Consider the following 19,431-nt stretch of genomic DNA (forward strand, 5'->3'; position numbering starts at 1 on the left):
GCTGTTGCCAGGCCAAAAGGTAACGCCCGAAACTGGAAGTGGTCGCTGCTGATTGCGAACCTGAGGAACTGTTGATGGCGCCAAAGAATAGGGACATGCAGGTAAGCGTCCTGTATGTCCAATGACACCAAGTAGTCCCCAGGTTCCAGCGCCAGAATGATGGACCGTAGGGTCTCCATCCGAAACTTCGGGACCCGCAAAGACTTGTTGAGTGCTTTGAGGTTGAGAATCGGACGATATGACCCTGGCCCCTCTGGGAGAATGGAACCGCCACTATAACTCCAGCCTGGAGCATAGTGTGCAATACCTTCCGCAGCTCCGTAGCCTTGTTCCGGTCTGATGGGAGACCCGTGGTGAAGAAGCGAGCCGGGGGTCTGTGCCGGAAGGAGAGGGCGTATCCGTGAGAAACCACCTCCAGAACCCAAGTGTCTGTCGTAGTGGTCGACCAACACTGGGCGAACTGTAGCAGGCGGCCTCCCACCCTGGGATCCCCCAAAGGGAGGCCCGGACCGTCAGGCCGCAGGCTTGTCATCTGGCTTGGGGGCCGGACGTCTGGTACTCCATGCCTGCTTCCGGGGCTTGACCGATTTCTTAGGGCCAGCCTATCGAGGAAACGACTGTGGTTTGGGCCTGCCCTGGGCCCTAGATGACCGAAAGGACGATGGTCCCGAACCAGAAGGAGCAGCGGCCGACGGGAGACAGGCAGATTTGGCTGCCGCCAGCGTGGCCACAATCTTATCCAGATCCGGACCGAAGAGAACTTCTCCGGTAAACGGTAACGCTTCCAGACCTTTCTTGGAATCTGCGTCCGCCTTCCAGGATCGCAGCCACAAGGTGCGACGAGCAGCTACCGCTGCTGAAGAAATTCTAGACACCAGAGTACTAATGTCTAGAGCCGCCTCGTTGATGTAGGTGGCCGAATCACGGAGATTGCCAATCAACTCCGCCTGATCGGCCGGACAGTCGGATTCAAAAGAAGCCTCTAATGAATCCGCCCAGCGCTCCATCGCTCTGGCAACCCAGCAAATGGCCATAGCCGGCCGTGCTGCCCCCCCTGCAAGGGAATAAGCGGACTTCAGGCAGATTTCTACCTTGCGGTCCGTAGCATCCTTAAGGGAGGACATGGATGGCATCGGCAATGTGGCACTACGGACAAGACGGGTCACGTGAGAATCCACCTGTGGAGGGGATTCCCACTTCGCAAAATAATTATCCGCGAACGGATAAGCCACCGCCAGGCGTCTCTGCGGCTGGTATCTTTTGCCAGGTTGTTTCCACGCCTCCTCTAAATGGTCCACCAACTGACCCGAAAGAGGAAAGACTGTGGCATCGCCCTTCACATCTTTGAAAAAGGCATACTTAGATTTAGCCGCTGGGGGAACTTCGTCCTCAATCACCAAGGCTGTGCGGACCGCCCGAATAAGTCCAGGAATATATACTTTGGACTTAGCATCAGCGTCCTTAGTATGGAGAGGTTCCTGATCGTAAGGATCTAGAATCTCCCCATCATCAGACGTCCCTTCGTCATCCTCATAAGGAGCGGACAGAGACGCCACCGGCCTTTTATGAGACCGCATCACAGACTCCCCTTGCAACACATCCGACAAGTGCTGTACAGAACTCGTCAGGGAGTTAACCCACGCTGGCTCCTGAGAACCCGGGAGCGGGGAAATAGGGAGACTGTGGGGTACCACCAATTGTCGTGGGAACCCCTGCATGGGTGACGACACCACAGACTGCTGGGACAAACCCATCGGAGTAAACGCGGGCTGCGGAGCTAACTGGCCCACTAAAGCTGTTATCGCCTGAGCGAAACAAGCCCAGGGCGGCTCCTGTACCGGTGCTGTAACCGTAATAGGCCGCGCCATGGACAAACACTGCCGGCAAAGGCCCTCCGCGCTACCCTCCCCCTCCGCTAACGGTACTTTGCACGTGGTACACTGTAGCCGGAGGGGAAACTCACTTTCAGACATGATGGCACCACGTATGTGACCTCTCTCACCAATTAAGTATTAAATAGGCGAGAGACCACCCTGCAGCACCGCACCGCAAGGGCTTTAGCAGAAAGAACAGGGACAGTAATAAAGCTGACAGTTTAGATGAAGAAAAGATTACAGGCAGCAGCGCTAGCACAGTCACATACAATGCAGAGAAATAACAATTCCTGCACTAACAGCGCTGATCACTCAACTACACAGACACAGGGCCTGGTAGGACACAGCGCTGCATACACAGACCTGACCACAGCGGAGGAGAGGTATGCGGGGGGACCCAGACCACGATGCTTCCGTCCAGCGCTTCCAGCAGCGTTCACCATGCGTTCTGGAGAAGATGGCCGCCGAGGAGCAGAGAGGAGGCTGGCCTGGGGGAGGAGCGCTGCCACAGGACCAGTCGGCAGCATGCAGAGAGGGCTGTGTGCAGCGGGGGAGGCGCCGGCTGTGAGACAGGGAAGGCGCGCTCCCCTGGCATGCATTTAACCCCTGGGACGCCGCAGCGCTACCGCTCTGCTGCGGTCCGCTGTCCCAGGGGGTAGTGGAAGCGCAGGTTGGTCGCCTGGCTCCACGCTGCAGCCAGTCCCCAGGGAGCCCCCTGCCTGGGGACTTAGGACCATGTGATCAGCGGGGACCCACCGCGGGACCCCGCTGCTTACCTCTGTCCCCCTTGAATCCGGCCATGGTCCGGAGCATCTGGGGTCACCGCTAGCTGTGACCCCAGACGCCCACCAGCATCCCCGGATCAGTACCGGCGTTCTGGTACCGGCGGGGTGTAGGGAAGACAGCATGGACGTCAGGACTGACTGTCCATGCTGTACATCCAGTTGTGCAGCCACAGCTGCATGAAGAATAAGCTTCAGGGGCTCTTCTAGCCCCCACTCCAACAGGTGCACCCGACTCCGGCCGGGCACCAAACTAAACTGGGGTGCCTTGGCCCGGGGGCGGGGTATAGGAGGGGGACCTAGTGCATCCTGGGAGGCTGAAAGCTTAACTCTTTGGTGCCCTGCGACTGACGTCACACCTATACCCCAAGGTATCCTGTGGATACCCTATGGACCCTGAAGTAGAAATAGAACAACAAAATTAAAAGCTTGGGACTGCTAAAGTCCCCCTTGTTACAAATGGTGTGACTGATCCTGTCCAGCACCAAACAAAAACAAAAAAAAACTGTCTGTGGCTAAGGGCGGGGTATATGTGGAGGAGGACCGGGGCATCCTGGAAGCTAAAGCTTAATTGTTTGGTGCCTGGATCCCCTATGGACACTGAAGAAGAAAATGATAAATTCCCTTTTTAAGGCGTTTGGGGCTTTGGCACACCCTCTATGTTTTAATCCCTGAGTAACTGAATACTGGGATTCTTTCAGGTTACCTAGGTTACTCTGCAAGCTTGTAGCCTTTATCAGGACAGAGCAGATTCCTAGATTGCTTCTGCTGTAGTGCAACAACAATTGGCAGGCAGAAGCAACACCAGTGCTGGTTCCGTGGAGGGAGAATACACCGCTTATAAAACACCAGTGTGACATTAACCCAAGGCCCATTTTACAGTACATCAGCTACAAAACACTAGTTTCCACAGATATAAGGCAGAGTGTAATCAGTGGATTTTCTAGTCTACTATAACCCACATAGATTCATGTCAAACATCCTTCATCTCTTTAGGTCACAATCACTAGTATTTCATGGCTTGAGTGACACTAACTAAAACAAAATGAGAAATATCAGGTGTTATCAGGTGAAGCTACACACCTGTGTAATTAGATATATCAGACTCCTTTACCAACCCATAAGCATAGTAGACCATATCTACACCATTGTAGAATATTTACTTGCAACAACAACTACAGATTTGTATATTATTATTTCCCTTTCCAGTGACGGCACGATAACGGGGTTTATTTTTACACACACAGTTAATGCTCCTGCTTAAAACACACTTACCAATGATTCAGTAATCTCATTCAATGTTCCTCCCAGTCCCTTAGAAAGAGAAATATGCTTTAAGAGCTCATTGCACATAGTCAGACACTTCAGAAGAGTTTCAGGGTCATTCTATGATAAACGAGACAAATAACATTTTATAAACAAAAAGAAGCGATGAAAGTACACTGGAGATCAATTACATGATATAAGAACCAACTGGATGCACAATGCAACAATGTATCAATTGTTCAGTAAGTTGCTGGTGCTCCCTAAATTTAATAGGGCTGACATATAAAGAGGGGGGCAGAAAGAGAACTTTACCTAGGACGCAATTTGAAAGAATGTGCAGAATAAAATGTAACTTATTAAATATAGTAAAATATAGAGCAACAAACAAAGAATATTTATTGTTTGACTATACATTTATTTTTCTAATTTAGAAATAAAACAGCCAAATGCAATATATCTGGCTGCTAAGTTAAAGAGGAGAAGTATAAATCAACTCCACAAAAATAATGGGCCAAATGTAAAAGGGTGAGAGTTCAGCAGCAACCACTCAATGTAATAGAGTCCGAGAAAATACAAACGCGCATGTTTTTAGACTAATAAAACTCACGATTTAAACTCTAATCCAGATGTTTTCCCATTTTGAAGGTAAAATGTGAGAGTTTGCTGCTAAACTCACATTTTCTGAACTCTCACCCTAATACATTGGGCCCAATAAGTCTGTGCAAAATGCAAAACAATAAGGGGTATATTTACTAAAGCGTGGGTTTTTAGAAGTGCAAATGTTGCCCATAACAACCACATTGATTCAATTTCTAGCTAGTATTTTTTTTAGAAGGTGCTAGATAAATGTTAACTAGAATCTGATTGGCTGCTATGGGCAACATCTCCACTTATAAAAACCCGCACTTTAGTAAATATACTCCTAAAAAGGTCAGAAGTGAGGTATGGCACAATTTATACCTTAATCTTATCATTGGAATACCATTCAGATGTGATTTCACCATTGCATGCATGATCATATATTTTTTTCATGTATAGGTTTATAAATATTATGCATATAACCATGGCACTTACAATGTGGGACTACACAAAAAGATTTTGTGAAAATATCTGAACTACAATCACCATATGTGTTAAACATCTCACACTTGCTTGTAACTATAATGACAGCATATAATTAGTTTCTACTGATAGAGATATATATATATATATATATATATATACATACACACACACATAACTCCATCTAAGGATCTGATAAGCTACAATGTCAAGGGGAGAAGAATAGGCGAGCCCAGTACTGTAGATGAGCCCCTGTTTCTGCTGTCTGTCCGTGTGCAGAGCAGTGAACGGCAGATGAGGGAGCAGAGAGGCAGAAACTGGCGCGGGTTAAAGAAAGTGACGATTCTGCTGTCCGTACTTGAGCTCGGTGAAGGCGCCGTGAGGTGTACAAACAAGTGCAGGGAGTCAGCTGTGCCTATGTTCTGATGAGGCTTCAGCAGAGGAAACAACATAGGTACCTGGTAGTGGTGAAGTCAAACGTCCAAAACTCAATGCTCTAAAAAGGTGCCAGCTAGTGGGTCTCACTTGCGCATAATGAGAACCCGGAAATGACCCTTGTTTTTACATGAGTGACTTGGTTGTATAACAGGCACTTGTATACATTAAGTTTACAGCAACACAAAAACAAGAAGGAAAAAACAAAGCAAAAAAAAAAACAGCATTCAAACCTTTTCTATACGGATTTCTTTAAGTTCTGGCTCTTCTGCTTCTTTAATCAGTTGCGCTTTCAAGTTTTCTAGCTCTGCCACTTTTTCCTTTAATTCAGAGGCACGGCTGAAGTCCTGAGCATTTATGGAATCTTCCAACTCCTGTTTGGCCTCAATGAGTTGCACTTTTACATCAGCAATCTAGAGCAAGGATCCAAGATATTTACCATCAATCATTGCCCAAAAGGATCTGTCACCAGGGTGAGACTTTTTCTTTGCAGAGGAAAAATTATTTATCTGCTCATTGTTACCCAGGATATGATCACAGTGTGCACACCCAGTCAAACAAGAAGCAAAAATGGAAAAACATACACCATCCAGAAAAAATAAAGCAGTGATAAACTTATGACAGTCATTCAAAAATATACAAAAATGTACAGACACCTCTCCTCCCCACATCAGTGCTGAAGACATTCTACACCAGCAAGAAGTGGAGGAAGATGGTGTCCAAGAGTGGTGGTCAACGTGCTGCCCAGTTAATATTCATACTAGGTATGCCTTCCTAGGTTGAGGACGAGGAGCACATCGATCCCGTATCTACCGCTCCAACCAAATGCAACGCACGGGGAACGGTAAGATGGGTAAGTCTGCCGGCAGACACCTCCTTACACCGCCACAGCGGACTACAAAATCTACTTATAGACACTATTTGACTTTACCCACCGGAGAGCGGAGCCAGTCCTATCAATCAACAAACGGAACCTGGCAGAACAGGAACCAGTGAACAGGTGAAGGTAAAGAACAAGCCCCTGCTACGATATTAAATGGCAATACATACTAGCAAGTAGTATACACAACACTAGCAGCCTGATAACCAGAGCTATTTTAAACGGGATCAGTTAGCCGACAAAGGCAGCTTATCATAGCGTGGGTGAGTAAAACGCACTAAGCGTATCACCCTTCTCACTTTGAGGCTATACAGCCTATAAAGTACCCTTCTTACAGACAACAGACCATCAGTATTGTTTCAGTCCCGGAACATACGGCACTAATTCTCTGGACTGTATGATCAATGCGATACTCATGTGGCATTTTAGGTTTACTGTGATATTTGTTGTGACGTTAATATTTATCTGTTTTGTATACTGGTATTAGGAGTCACCATCTTTGGTATCATTTTTATTTACATGAGGTAATATACATAATTGAGTCTATATCTATACGACCTTGAGCTACTTCCCTTATTCCATTTAATTTTTATTTTCTAAAATACTTCTACCTCAAACGTTTACTTCATTTTATTGTTGTACAAAAAGATCCAATAAAAAGATATAGATAATAGAAATTAACATTTCTTATATTTTCAATAAATAATTTCGATTTTGATAAACACTGGAATCTTGGAATATTATTTTATTTTCCTTACGCTTTGAGCTTACCCATTATCTTAGAATATTAATCAAATTATTATGCGAGCCTGAGTAGGTGCGTGCTGGGAATATTTCTCCTTTTAACACTTCCATATTCTGGGGTTTGTAGCAACAACCGAGCACTCAGCATATCCCTCTATATGTGACAGGACTATCGCAGCCTCTACAACCCTCTTTCAACTGATGCCTTCCTAGGGGACCTGTGTTCTTGCTTGACATGACCAAGTCACATTTTCAAGCGCACAGCTCCCTGCCATGAAACCTGCATGGTGACAAGGGTCAGTAGCAAATTTGTAGTGCCAGGCCCTCAGCCCTATCACAAGAGCAAGATGCTGTCGCCTGTGCAGCAAAACATGGCAGCTCTATTTTTCCCTCACCAAACCTTATCTTCTCACCTAAATGTTGAGTCACTGTGGATGGAACCTTGCCCTTCTGCCCAGCTTCTCTCAGGTTTCCAAAATGGCCACCACGGCACCAGACGGGATATTCTGGGCTGCAGCTGAGAAATAGCTAATACCAGGTGCAGTGTAAAAGTAACAAAAGTTTGTTTGTACATGATGTGAAAAGGAGAGATATAATGGGGGGAGGCGTGGCCAGGACGAGCTAGTGATAGGAGGCTGAATCCATAGCTCCTAGGCCCAAAAATCTGTTACACGTATCCTGGATCATTTGCCTTGACCCCTACGCTCAACTTTTGTTGGCTACTTACCTCTCCACGTTCCGGGAGTTCCTCGGTCTGCCTATCTTCTTTGGCTGGAGAGATACAGGCGTTGACAGTCTCTCCTTCAGTAACACCTCGTTGCGGGCACCATCTTGGATCCGGCTCTGGCGTCTGATTCCAGCGCTGGTTACATCTGTCACCCGGTCTGTGTTTTGGAAAGCTGGATAGGTGGCAAATCCAGTCCCTGGCAAATTACAGCTCTGAGTTTTTTACAGTCCCGTAGCTCCCAATTCCAGCCGCCATTTGAAGCGCTGCTCTGTGTCGGTAACAGTCTCTGGGCTGGAGGTACAGCTATTGTTACATTTCTCCTATGCTCTCCAGGGTGGGAGTGTGATAGCTGGGTCTGCTGCTGTGGCTTAATCTCTGGATCCTCACTGCCTTATCATCCTGTCTGCTAGCCACTGAGACTTCCTATACTACACTTAGGGATCGTCCCCTGGAAGTTTTGTACTATTCTCATCTCCTGTTCTGATATTTATATATTATCTCCTTCTGTGGTCATACATCTCTGATTAATATGGATCATCTCCTCGCTGCTACTGTTGAGTCCGAGAAGAGGCTTGCGGCTCGTCTGGCAATTTGTACGAGGTTTTGCCTTTTCCACGTTATGATTTACCGTATACTGAGACACGGTTCGCTGATATGGAGACATGCATTCCCATTATGGAGGGTGGCGATAATCCTGCTGATGCTAAGCCAACTGTCTTCAAGTTTTGGAGAATGATATATCCGATACCATTTGATGCCATTGCCGAGGTTGAGATTACATCCCAGGCCGTTGATTTCTCAGCTTATGGGCACTTCGAATCCGTGATGCCTCTCCAAAAAGCTCATATTTTTGCCTCATATGTTGTGCTGAAGATTCTGAATTCAACATTTCAGTATATGTACTTTTCTGTTTGTGTTTGGGTGGGATGGTCCAAAATTCCTTTTTTCTTTATTATTTTGCAAGAATCTGAGGCTTGGCCTGATTAGTGCTCTGCAGTCTAATATATTTGTCACACTTTTGATGCCTTTTCTGTAAGTTTTCATTTTTTTCCGCACTGATATACAAGTATATATTCTGATGTTTCAAATGTACCTTATTTTGGTTCACTGTGGGGAGGAATTACTTTTCTTGTTATGCCTGGGAGCCAGATTATTGCTGATGTAAGGTCACTTAAGTCTATTGCCCCTGTCAATTATCCTGTGCAAGATATGTATATATGTATGTGCGTATATGTATGTGACTGTATGTGTATGTATATATATATATATATATATATATATATATAGATATATATATATAGATATATATATATATATATATATATATATATGTTTTATTTAGGCCGGGAGGTAGTAGGGGTTATATTTCTGATATATAAGTACTCATTATATCCTTGTCTTTGGTTTCCATTGCTGAGGGGGGAAGGGTTTTTGATTTAATTATTTTGGAGGCCTGTTGCGAGCCGGGGTTGGCCTCCACTAGCTTAAGGCCATTTAGTCTATTGCCCCTGTTTTATTTTATTTTGTAGGTTGGTTAAGGGGAATTGGGATCCAAGTATGCCTGGGTTGGGGTTAGGCCATACAGGGTGGAGGGTTATAGGATGGGTTGTTTTGGAGGGTTTTGATTTGTTTTAATTTATGGCAGATTATTATTAATATTTGTTAATTTTATTTAGTCATATTTTGCAATTATTATGTATCAGGCTTAAGATGTAAGGTACTTTTGTACTTGTATATGCCTCTAGTACTGGCTATTTATGTTTTATACTTGGTAAATGAGCCCATATGGCGCCTATGGGCTCTTACTGTTTATTGATATAATATGTGGTACTCTTTATATCCTGATATATTGATTATTTGTCTTTACTTATGTTTATTGCCTGATTATAGGTATTTTTATATATTGAATGTGGTACTCTGTCTGCCATTTATTATTTGTTGTTGGATGTTTTACTCTATGTTCTCTATTGGGAATAATGCCATTTAAGAAGGTGATACCGAATATTACTCTCTGAGTCAATATCTGTGCAAATTGTCATACACTTGAACAAAAATAGGCTTCATATGTTCGAGATTTAGCTCTTTATCGAGTCTGTAACAGGCATAATTTGTAATGGAGTCAATATATGTGTACTCGTTTTGTTTATGTTATTATAAAATCAATAAAAAATTGAATTAGGAGAGATATAATGGACAGACACTGCAGCCAGGAACGGGTATGCTGGGTACACACTTAATGAGGTGTACCCAGCACAATGTCATCCGCAGCAAGTCCCGGTATCGGCAAGTGCGCACACAATTGCCGATGCCGGCAGCATCGAAACGACAGCAGGGGGCCATTCTGCATTCAGGTCCGATGGGCGATGTCGCGGGAGCGCGCATAGTCAGCGACACAGCGGGTACACACTGCCTAATGTGGATGATGCGTCATGCGATCTGCCCAATCAGACGACATATCGTCTAATGTGTGCCCGGCTTTAGTGTCAGGCAGTAGTGCAAGGGTAACTTAAGCCCAGCACTAGGTAATATACAAAGCTGCAAATCACTGAGGACCAGGACATTTAGCTCTCAGTACCCCATAGGGAGGAAGGGGTTAAGTCCTGGTGCTTGGTGACAAAACTAGTGTATTTACAATGCAGGCTGAACAAACATATAAAAATGTGTTGTAAAGTATAAAAAATATGAGATATGGTAGGAACTTACCTTTGTTATCTCTATTTCTACGAAGTCCATAGGGTTCCACAGGATACCTTGGGGTATAGGTGTGACGTCAGTCATCGGGCACCATAGAGTTAAGCTTTCAGCCTCCCAGGATGCACTAGGGTCCCCCTCCTATACCCCGCCCCCGAGCCAAGGCACCTCAGTTAGTTACCAAGCCATAGGCCGGAGGAGGAGAAGGAAGAGAGAGAAAAAAGATCTGGACACACACAAGAATCACATTCTCACCAGAGGGAGACGGAAAAACCGGTGACCAGAGTAAAGCCCATCTGCAGCACAGGTGCGACAGGGCGGGAGTCCTGTGGAACCCTATGGACTTCGTAGAAATAGAGATAACAAAGGTAAGTTCTTACCATATCTCATATTTTCTACTTCAGGGTCCATAGGGTATCCACAGGATACCTTGGGGATGTCCCAAAGCAGTATCCTTTAAGGGTGGGGACGCTCCTGTGCTGAAAGGAGAATCCGCCGCCCGAAGGAAGCATCCTGAGAGGCGAAGGTGTCAAACCTGTAATACCTCACGAAGGTATGGACAGAGGACCACGTAGCAGCCTTGCAGATCTGGACTGCAGAGGCACCACGTCGAGCTGCCCACGAAGGACCCACAGACCTAGAGGAATGAGCCTTCACAGAAGGAGGAACCGGCAGGCCTTCATAAAGATAAGCTTCAGAAATTGCCATACGGATCCAAACTGCCAAAGTTTGCTTTGAAGCAGGCCAACCCTTTTTACGGAAGCCATAGAGGACAAACAAGGCGTCCGACTTCCTAAACTAAGAAGTGCGGTCAACATAAGTCCTTAAGGCCCGCACAACATCCAAAGAGGTCTCACCCACGGAAAGGCCAGGTGAGTTAAAGGCTGGAACAACGATTTCCTCGTTAACATGAAACTGGGAAACTTTGGGAAGAAACTCAGGACGAGTGCATAGCACTGCCCTATTCCCATGAAAAATCAAGAAAGGGGGTCTACAAGAGAGCCCCTAAATCAGAAACACGTCTGGCCGAAGCTATGGCCAGAAGGAAAACAGTCTTCGCGGTTAGCCATTTAAGATCCACTGAGCCCAGTGGTTCAAACGGCGGTCCCTGGAGAGCCCTCAGGACCACAGCCAAATCCCAAGGCACCACAGGTGGAACAAAGGGCGGCTGAATGCGGAGAACACCTTGCATAAAGGTGCGCACATCCGGGATTGTAGCAATCCTACGGTGAAACCAGACAGACAGGGCCGAAACCTGTACCTTCAAAGAAGCAAGGCGAAACCCATGATCTAGTCCCGCTTGTAGGAAGGCGAGTATCCTAGACAGAAGAAACTCCCGCGGTGCATAACCTCTCGGTCGACACCACTGGAAGAACGTATGCCACACGCGATGGTATATCCTCGCGGAAGACGGTTTCCGAGCTCGTAACATGGTACGCACTACAGAGCTGGAAAACCCCCTGGACCTCAGCATGGCTGTCTCAACAGCCACGCCGTCAAAGACAGCCGAGTCAGGTCCGGGTGAAGACAAGGGCCCTGTGACAGAAGGTCCGGTGGTAGCGGCAACCGCAGAGGACTGTCTACGGACAGACCCTGAAGGTCTGAGAACCAGTGCCGTCTGGGCCATGCGGGAGCTATCAACAGGAGCGTCCCTCCTTCCTGTTTGAATTTCCGGATTACCCGTGGAAGAAGTGAAATCGGAGGAAACAGGTATGCAAACCGGAACGTCCACCGGACGGACAGAGCATCCACCAGAGACGCCCCTTCGTCTCTTGTGCGAGACCCGTACACCGGCAACTTGTTGTTGTGCCGGGACGCCATGAGGTCGATCTCTGGAAGACCCCATCTGTCCACCAGCAGTTGAAAAACGTCCGGGTGCAGGGACCATTCCCCCGCATGAACGTCCTGGCGACTTAGAAAGTCCGCCTCCCAATTTAGCACTCCCGGGATGAAGACCGCTGATATGGCTGGAAGATTGCGCTCCGCCCATACCAGGATCCGAGAGATCTCTACGAGAGCCGCCCGGACTTCGGGTTCCTCCTTGCCTGTTTATGTAGGCCACGGTGGTAGCGTTGTCCGACTGGACCTGCACCGGACGACCCTGGAGAACCCGATGTGCCTGCTGGAGAGCATTGAAGACCGCACGGAGTTCCAAGATATTTATTGGAAGCTCCGCTTCTGTCGGCGTCCACCTGCCCTGGAACAAGTGTGGACCCGAAACTGCTCCCCAGCCCCGAAGACTGGCGTCCGTTGTCAACAGGACCCAATTTGGAACCCAGAACGGACGTCCCTTGCTGAGATGGGTCGTCTGTAACCACCAGGCAAGGGACAGGCGAACCTCCAGGGTGAGCACAATCGTCTGGGACTTCAAAGACTGAGGCAGCCCGTTCCACTTGGACAGGATCAGGTGCTGCAGAGGTCTGGAGTGAAACTGGGCATATTCCACCATGTCGAACACCGACACCATGGAGCCCAGTAACCTCATCGCCGAGTGTAGAGACACCCGGCGGCTGTGCAGACAACTGCGCACCCTCGACAGTAAAGCGGAGATCTTTTCCTCCGTCACGAAGATCCTTTGCTGTCCAGAGTCCAATAAGGCTCCGAGGTGCAGAATCCGCCGAGACGGGATTAGAGTGGACTTCTGCCAGTTTATTAACCAGCCGTGCCGTTGCAGTAGCGCAATGGTCAGGTCCAAGTGGCGTAGAAGGAGCTCTGGAGATCCTGCCACTAATAAAAGGTCGTACAAGTACGGCAACATGCGGACTCCCTGCAGCCGCAGAGAAGCCGCCATGACCGCCATCACCTTGGTGAACACACGCGGTGCTGTCGCCAGGCCAAAAGGTAACGCCCGAAACTGGAAGTGGTCGCTGCGGATTGCAAACCTGAGGAACTGTTGATGGCACGAAAGAATAGGGACATGCAGGTAAGCGTCCTGTATGTCCAATGACACCATGTAGTCCCCAGGTTCCAGCGCCAGAATGATGGACCGTAGGGTCTCCATGCGAAACTTTGGAACCCGCAAAGACTTGTTGAGTGCTTTGAGGTTGACAATCGGACAATACGACCCATTGGGTTTCTGTACCAAAAAAAGATTTGAATAGAAACCCTGGCCTCTCTGGGAGAATGGAACAGGCACTATAACTCCAGCCTGGAGCATAGTGTGCAATACCTTCCACGCCTCCTCTAAATGGTCCACTAACTGACCCGAAAGAGGAAAGACTGTGGCGTCACCCTTCACATCTTTAAAAAAGGCATACTTGGATTTAGCCGCTGAGGGAACTTCGTCCTCAATCACCAAGGCTGTGCGGACCGCCCGAATAAGTCCAGGAATATATACCTTGGACCTAGCGTCAGGGTCCTTAGTATGGAGAGGTTCCTGATCGTAAGGATCCAGAATCTCGCCAGCATCAGACGTCCCCTCGTCATCCTCATAAGGAGCCGACAGACGCCACTGGCCGTTTATGTGGGCGCATCACAGACTCCCCTTGCAACACATCCGACAAGTGCTGTACAGAACTCGTCAGGGAGTTAACCCACGCCGGCTCCTGAGAAACCGGGAGGGGGGAAATAGGGAGACTGCGGGGTACCACCAATTGTCTTGGGAAACCCTGCATGGGTGACGACACCACTGACTGCTGGGACAAACCCATCTGCGTAAACGCGGGCTGCGGAGCTAACTGGCCCACTAAGGTCGTAAGCGCCTGAGCGAAACAAGCCCAGGGCGGCTCCTGTACCGGTGCTGTAACCGTAATAGGCCGCGCCATTGACAAACACTGCCGGCAGAGGCCCCCCGCGCTACCCTGCCCCTCCGCTAACGGTACTTTACACGTAGTACACTGTAGCCGGAGAGGAAAATCACTTTCAGACATGATGGTACCAAGTATGTGACCCCTCTCACCAATTATATATTAAATAGGCGAGAGACCACCCTGCAGCACCGCACCGCAAGGGCTTAGCAGAAAGGACAGGGACAGGAATAAAGCTGACAGTCAGAATAGAAGTTACAGGCAGCAGCGCTAGCAGTCACATACAATGCAAAGAAAATCAATTCCTGCACTAACAGCGCTGATCACTCAACTACGCAGACACAGGGTCTGGTAGGACACAGCGCTGCATACACAGACCTGACCACAGCGGAGGAGAGGTATGCGGGGGGACCCAGACCACGATGCTTCCGTCCAGTGCTTCCAGCAGCGTTCACCATGCGTTCAGGAAGATGGCCGCCGAGGAGCAGAGAGGAGGCTGGCCTGGGGGAGGAGCGCTGCCACAGGACCAGTCGGCAGTGTGCAGAGAGGGCTGTGTGCAGCGGGGGAGGCGCCGGCTGTGAGACAGGGAAGGCGCGCTCCCCTGGCATGCATTTAACCCCCGGGACGCCGCAGCGCTACCGCTCTGCTGCGGTCCGCTGTCCCAGGGGGGTAGTGGAAGCACAGGTTACATACCTGGCTCCACGCTGCAGCCAGTCCCCAGGGAGCCCCCTGCCTGGGGACTATGGACCATGTAACAGCGGGGAACCACCGCGGGACCCCGCTGCTTACCTTGCTGTCCCCCTTGAATCCGGCCATGGTCCGGAACATCTGGGGTCACCGCTAGCTGTGACCCCAGATGCTCACCAGCATCCCCGGATCGGTACCGGCGTTCTGGTACCGGCGGGGGTGTAGGGAAGACAGCATGGACGTCAGGGCTGACTGTCCATGCTGTACATCCAGATGTGCAGCCACAGCTGCATGCAGAAAAGCTTCAGGGGCTCTTCTAGCCCCCACTCCAACAGGTGCACCTGACTCCGGCCGGGCACCAAACTAAACTGGGGTGCCTTGGCTCGGGGGTGGGGTATAGGAGGGGGACCCTAGTGCATCCTGGGAGGCTGAAAGCTTAACTCTATGGTGCCCGATGACTGACGTCACAGCTATACCCCAAGGTATCCTATGGATACCCTATGGACCCTGAAGTAGAAATGTGTTTTGAGCACTGCAGCCAAGAAATTTCGATCCCAGGTTGCAGTGTGGACTAAACAAGCCCAGTACTCAGTACCTAAAGCAATGCAATGTGTATGCAAATAATATATATTATTTAAAGTGTGTGTGTGTCCGTGTGTGTTAAATACAACCATATTCTACCTTAATCCCTGGGGGTCCTGTGGGAAAGCTGATACATAGTGCTCCCGCTAGACTGCTTCAGCGGGGCACTGCTCCCTGTTAGATTTGAAATCGATGAAAAGCGCCCTGCCCTTATGTCCTGCTGAAACAACCATCCCTACCCACAAGCCGCAGTATCCCGTGTGGGGAGAGTTTCAGTGAAACAAACACTAGCGAGTGCATGCGCACGGCATCTATCCACACTGCGGTGAGAGCTTGGGGGCAGCCCAGCATCCCCGTGAGTGCTGGACATGCCCCCTACAGTGATGAAAAGGGGGCACGTGTCAAGGCCACTTCCCCTTTTGCATAACCACGCCTTTTCCAGGCACGCACAGGGGAGCGCCCTTCTCTGAAAGCCCATCTGTCCGCTTGCAACAATGTTACATTTCTTCTGCTGGATGCACCTGTGCAGCAGATGCGTTCAGCTAAGCTATGTGCGTCCTATTTTGAGAGAGTATCCTCTTGACAAGCTTCAGTATTGTAACATCTGAACTTACCTAGTACCCTCAACTAGGAATAAACTGTCTTTTTAAAAACATTTTATTGGAGTTGATAAACATCTTCTTGCTTCACGATGCTTGCATCTGCTGGTGTCCTGTGACTACCAGCACCAAAAGTTTATCAGATTTCCTGCAATCTTGCGGTTGAACAGTGTCTCCAGTCTCCTGCACACTGCCCATTAATAGGCATAGCACTGGTCCATAGTAAGTGGCCAGTAAGCAATTCGTCAACACTAAACAAGAGGTGTTGCAACATAAACCAAGAGTTAAGCATGTCCGGGTGTCCGCGGTGGAAGAAAATTACCGTATATACTCGAGTATAAGCCGAGTTTTTCAGCACAAAAAATGTGCTGAAAAAGTACCCCCTCGGCTTATACTCGAGTCAAGTGTAGCGCTGACCGGACGGAGTTCGGTCAGCGCTACACACTGCCAAACACACAGCCGCCGGAGCTGGCAGCTGCGTGTTTGGTGTAATCAGCAGCCGCTGAGAGTCTGTCAGACTCTCAGCGGCTGCTGCTGCTCCCACTGCGGGAGCCATCTTCCGGCTCCCGCAGTGGGTGATGGGAGACACGTCGTCATGACGACGTCTCTCCCATGCAAAGCGGCCGGAGGAGCGGACAGCGGCGGGACCAGGAGCGGGAGTTCAGGTAAGTGATTTTTTTTTTTTTATCTTTTCAAATCTCTCTCTACTAGGGGGGGGGGGGGGGACTACAGGGGGCGATGACTACAGGGGGCACTACCAGGGGGCATTATCAGGGGGCACTACCGAGGGGCATTATCAGGGGGCGATTACTACAGGGGGCACTAAAAGGGGGGATTACCACTGGGGAAACTACAAGGGGAGATTACTACAGGGGGCACTAAAAGGGGGGATTACTACAGGGGGCACTAAAAGGGGGGATTACCACTGGGGGAACTACCAGGGGAGGATTACTACAGGGGGCACTACCAGTGGGGGATTACTACAGGGGGCACTACCAGTGGGGGATTACTACTGGGGGTACTACCAGTGGGGGATTACTACTGGGGGTACTACCAGTGGGGGATTACTACTGGGGGTACTACCAGTGGGGGATTACTACTGGGGGTACTACCAGTGGGGGATTACTACTGGAGGCACTGAAAGGGGGGATTACCACTGGGGGCACTACCAGGAGGGATTACTACTGGGGGCACAACCAGGGGGAATTACTACTGGGGGCACTACCAGCTGCTGCCATTTCCCACACTAGGCTTATACTCGAGTCAGTAAGTTTTCCCAGTTTTTTTGGGTAAAAGTAGGTACCTCGGCTTATATTCGGGTCGACTTATACTCGAGTATATACGGTACCTTCATGCGGATGCAGTGGGAGAGTGATTAACAGGCGGTTAGCCAAGCCCACTCCGGCTGCTAAAGACAGGGTAACCTCCCCACATTCTGTACCGCACAGTGGAGAAAGGCCATCCGGTCACAATCATTCAGCAGCAGCAGTAGACTAATGGTGCGTATACAAGGTACGATCAGTCAGCGATAACGATATCGCTGACTGATCTCCCTGAACCTTCCCGGTGTGCTGGATGATAGACATCGATCATCCAGCACAGCACCAACGACGGGCCAGCGACCCACGATCGTTGATGGCAGGTCCCTATGTAACCTGGACGATATCAACCAGGTTGGCGTGCATGTACAGCTGATGGTAGATATCGCTATCGTCCATACGTGCCAGCGCATCGCTGGTCGTTTGAGGGTTGGAAGGCACAAAAAAAAAAAAAAAAAAGAATGATCTGAACGCTAAAGATATGAACGATATCGTTAATATCGTGCATTTTTATCGTACAGTGTGTACGCACCAATACAGTTAATCTTCCATTTTACGACCGTAAACAATGTTGTAATTGATCTGTTGTGTAGCACTGCAAGCTTACATCAATAAGTATACAACTCTATCTAGAAGGCACTCATGGGAGGTTAAACACTCTGAATATTGAGCTCAGCAGTAGTCATACTGTACATGTGTGTGGCAACGAATATTTTAATATAAATTTTTGGAGGAACCAACACCTTGCAGGCAATTCAATTATGAGCGTTTTGCAGCAAATTGGTTCTCGTGGAATGGAAGTTACATGATTTATTTTTTGCAATTCAATTACAAAATCGTGGACAATTTTTGAAGCAAAATCGTTTTGGGTTTTTTTTTGTGTGCACCTCCCTGAGCAAGTGAAACAGTAGGGAAAGTCCCGATTTGAAGGTTAAATAGTCAGGCAGAGTGCAGAACCTCTTGTACACCACCCCAAGTGACTTACTACAATTGGAGGGTTTTAAATAATAAAAAAATAACATGCCTCTATTGGCATAATTTTATGTGATTTTCGCATAGAAAAAAAATAGAAGCTGAAACAAGGTTTAAATTATGTAGGACATGTAGTTGGGGTGTTGTATTGATGGGAAAGGCTTTTTTGAACTTCCAGATGGGAGTTGAAAGTCATTAAAAAAAATGCCACATATGATAAACATCTATAAGAACGCAATATAATAAAATTACATAAGACATTTTAATATACCCCAAAATACTATAAAATCAGCCATTTGACACCTTTTAAGAGCCTGCAATACTTTGCTTATGGCTACTAACAGCCATCTAGAATGTTCTATTATTTGACACTATTTGGGGGTTCAGGATGATTTCCCCACTTTTCATACACCCAGGCCGTATACTGTAGAATTAACATGCAATATTATAGAGATCCCCGAGACTAGCCGTTTTACAATACTCATGAGTACACTTCATGAAAATTAGCCACAGCGTGCATGATTTTTAACGGCTTTCACTCCAAATTGTGTATTGATCCATTTATTTTGCAATTGTCCTGGAATGTCCAGTGTATGTAGACATTTTACATGCCGGAAAATACAGCACAACAGAATGAGCTAAAGCAGTGTTCTTTACCCTTCGTCTAGGTGCTGGAAAGACTTATGTAAAATAAGGGTAAAGAGTCGGCTACACTACATCAGAGAGATACAACACATTTAACTGTTAGCAGAACTTGCCTTTACTTGCAACTTCCTAGATTCCACAAGGTCTGGAGGATTATCCACAGTGATGATTGGCTCTCGCAGTTCAGAAATTACTTCTGCTACCTATTAGACATGGAAAAGGTTTATTAAAGAAAAGATTAAAAAAAAAATACACAGTCAAATAACTACGATATTTACTAACTAAAAGGGGACCACAAAAAACAAACAAAAAAGGATAAATAAATAATGTATATCCAACCATTCAGAAGGGCATTTGCAAATCGCTGCCGCTTCCTACTAGTGGAAAATTGTTCAAGTTCTTCAAACTCCAGCAGATCTG

General features: G+C 47.9%; 1 protein-coding gene across 1 annotated transcript in view; it reads right to left on the reverse strand.

The window, feature by feature from the left end:
* The window catches only part of NCAPG (non-SMC condensin I complex subunit G), an 88,165-nt gene that overhangs the window by 42,814 nt on the left and 25,920 nt on the right, over positions 1 to 19,431 (reverse strand). The window contains exons 10-12 of the mRNA XM_088450598.1: positions 19,125 to 19,214; positions 5,653 to 5,832; positions 3,932 to 4,042 (exon numbers count right to left, since the gene is read on the reverse strand). Of these exons, the coding sequence (XP_088306724.1) occupies positions 3,932 to 4,042; positions 5,653 to 5,832; positions 19,125 to 19,214 (381 nt within the window). The remainder of the gene's footprint in view (positions 1 to 3,931; positions 4,043 to 5,652; positions 5,833 to 19,124; positions 19,215 to 19,431) is intronic.

This window comes from Taudactylus pleione, unplaced genomic scaffold (genome assembly GCF_031769625.1).
Source record: "Taudactylus pleione unplaced genomic scaffold, aTauple2 ptg000520l, whole genome shotgun sequence".
NCBI classification, from domain to species: Eukaryota; Metazoa; Chordata; class Amphibia; order Anura; family Myobatrachidae; genus Taudactylus; species Taudactylus pleione.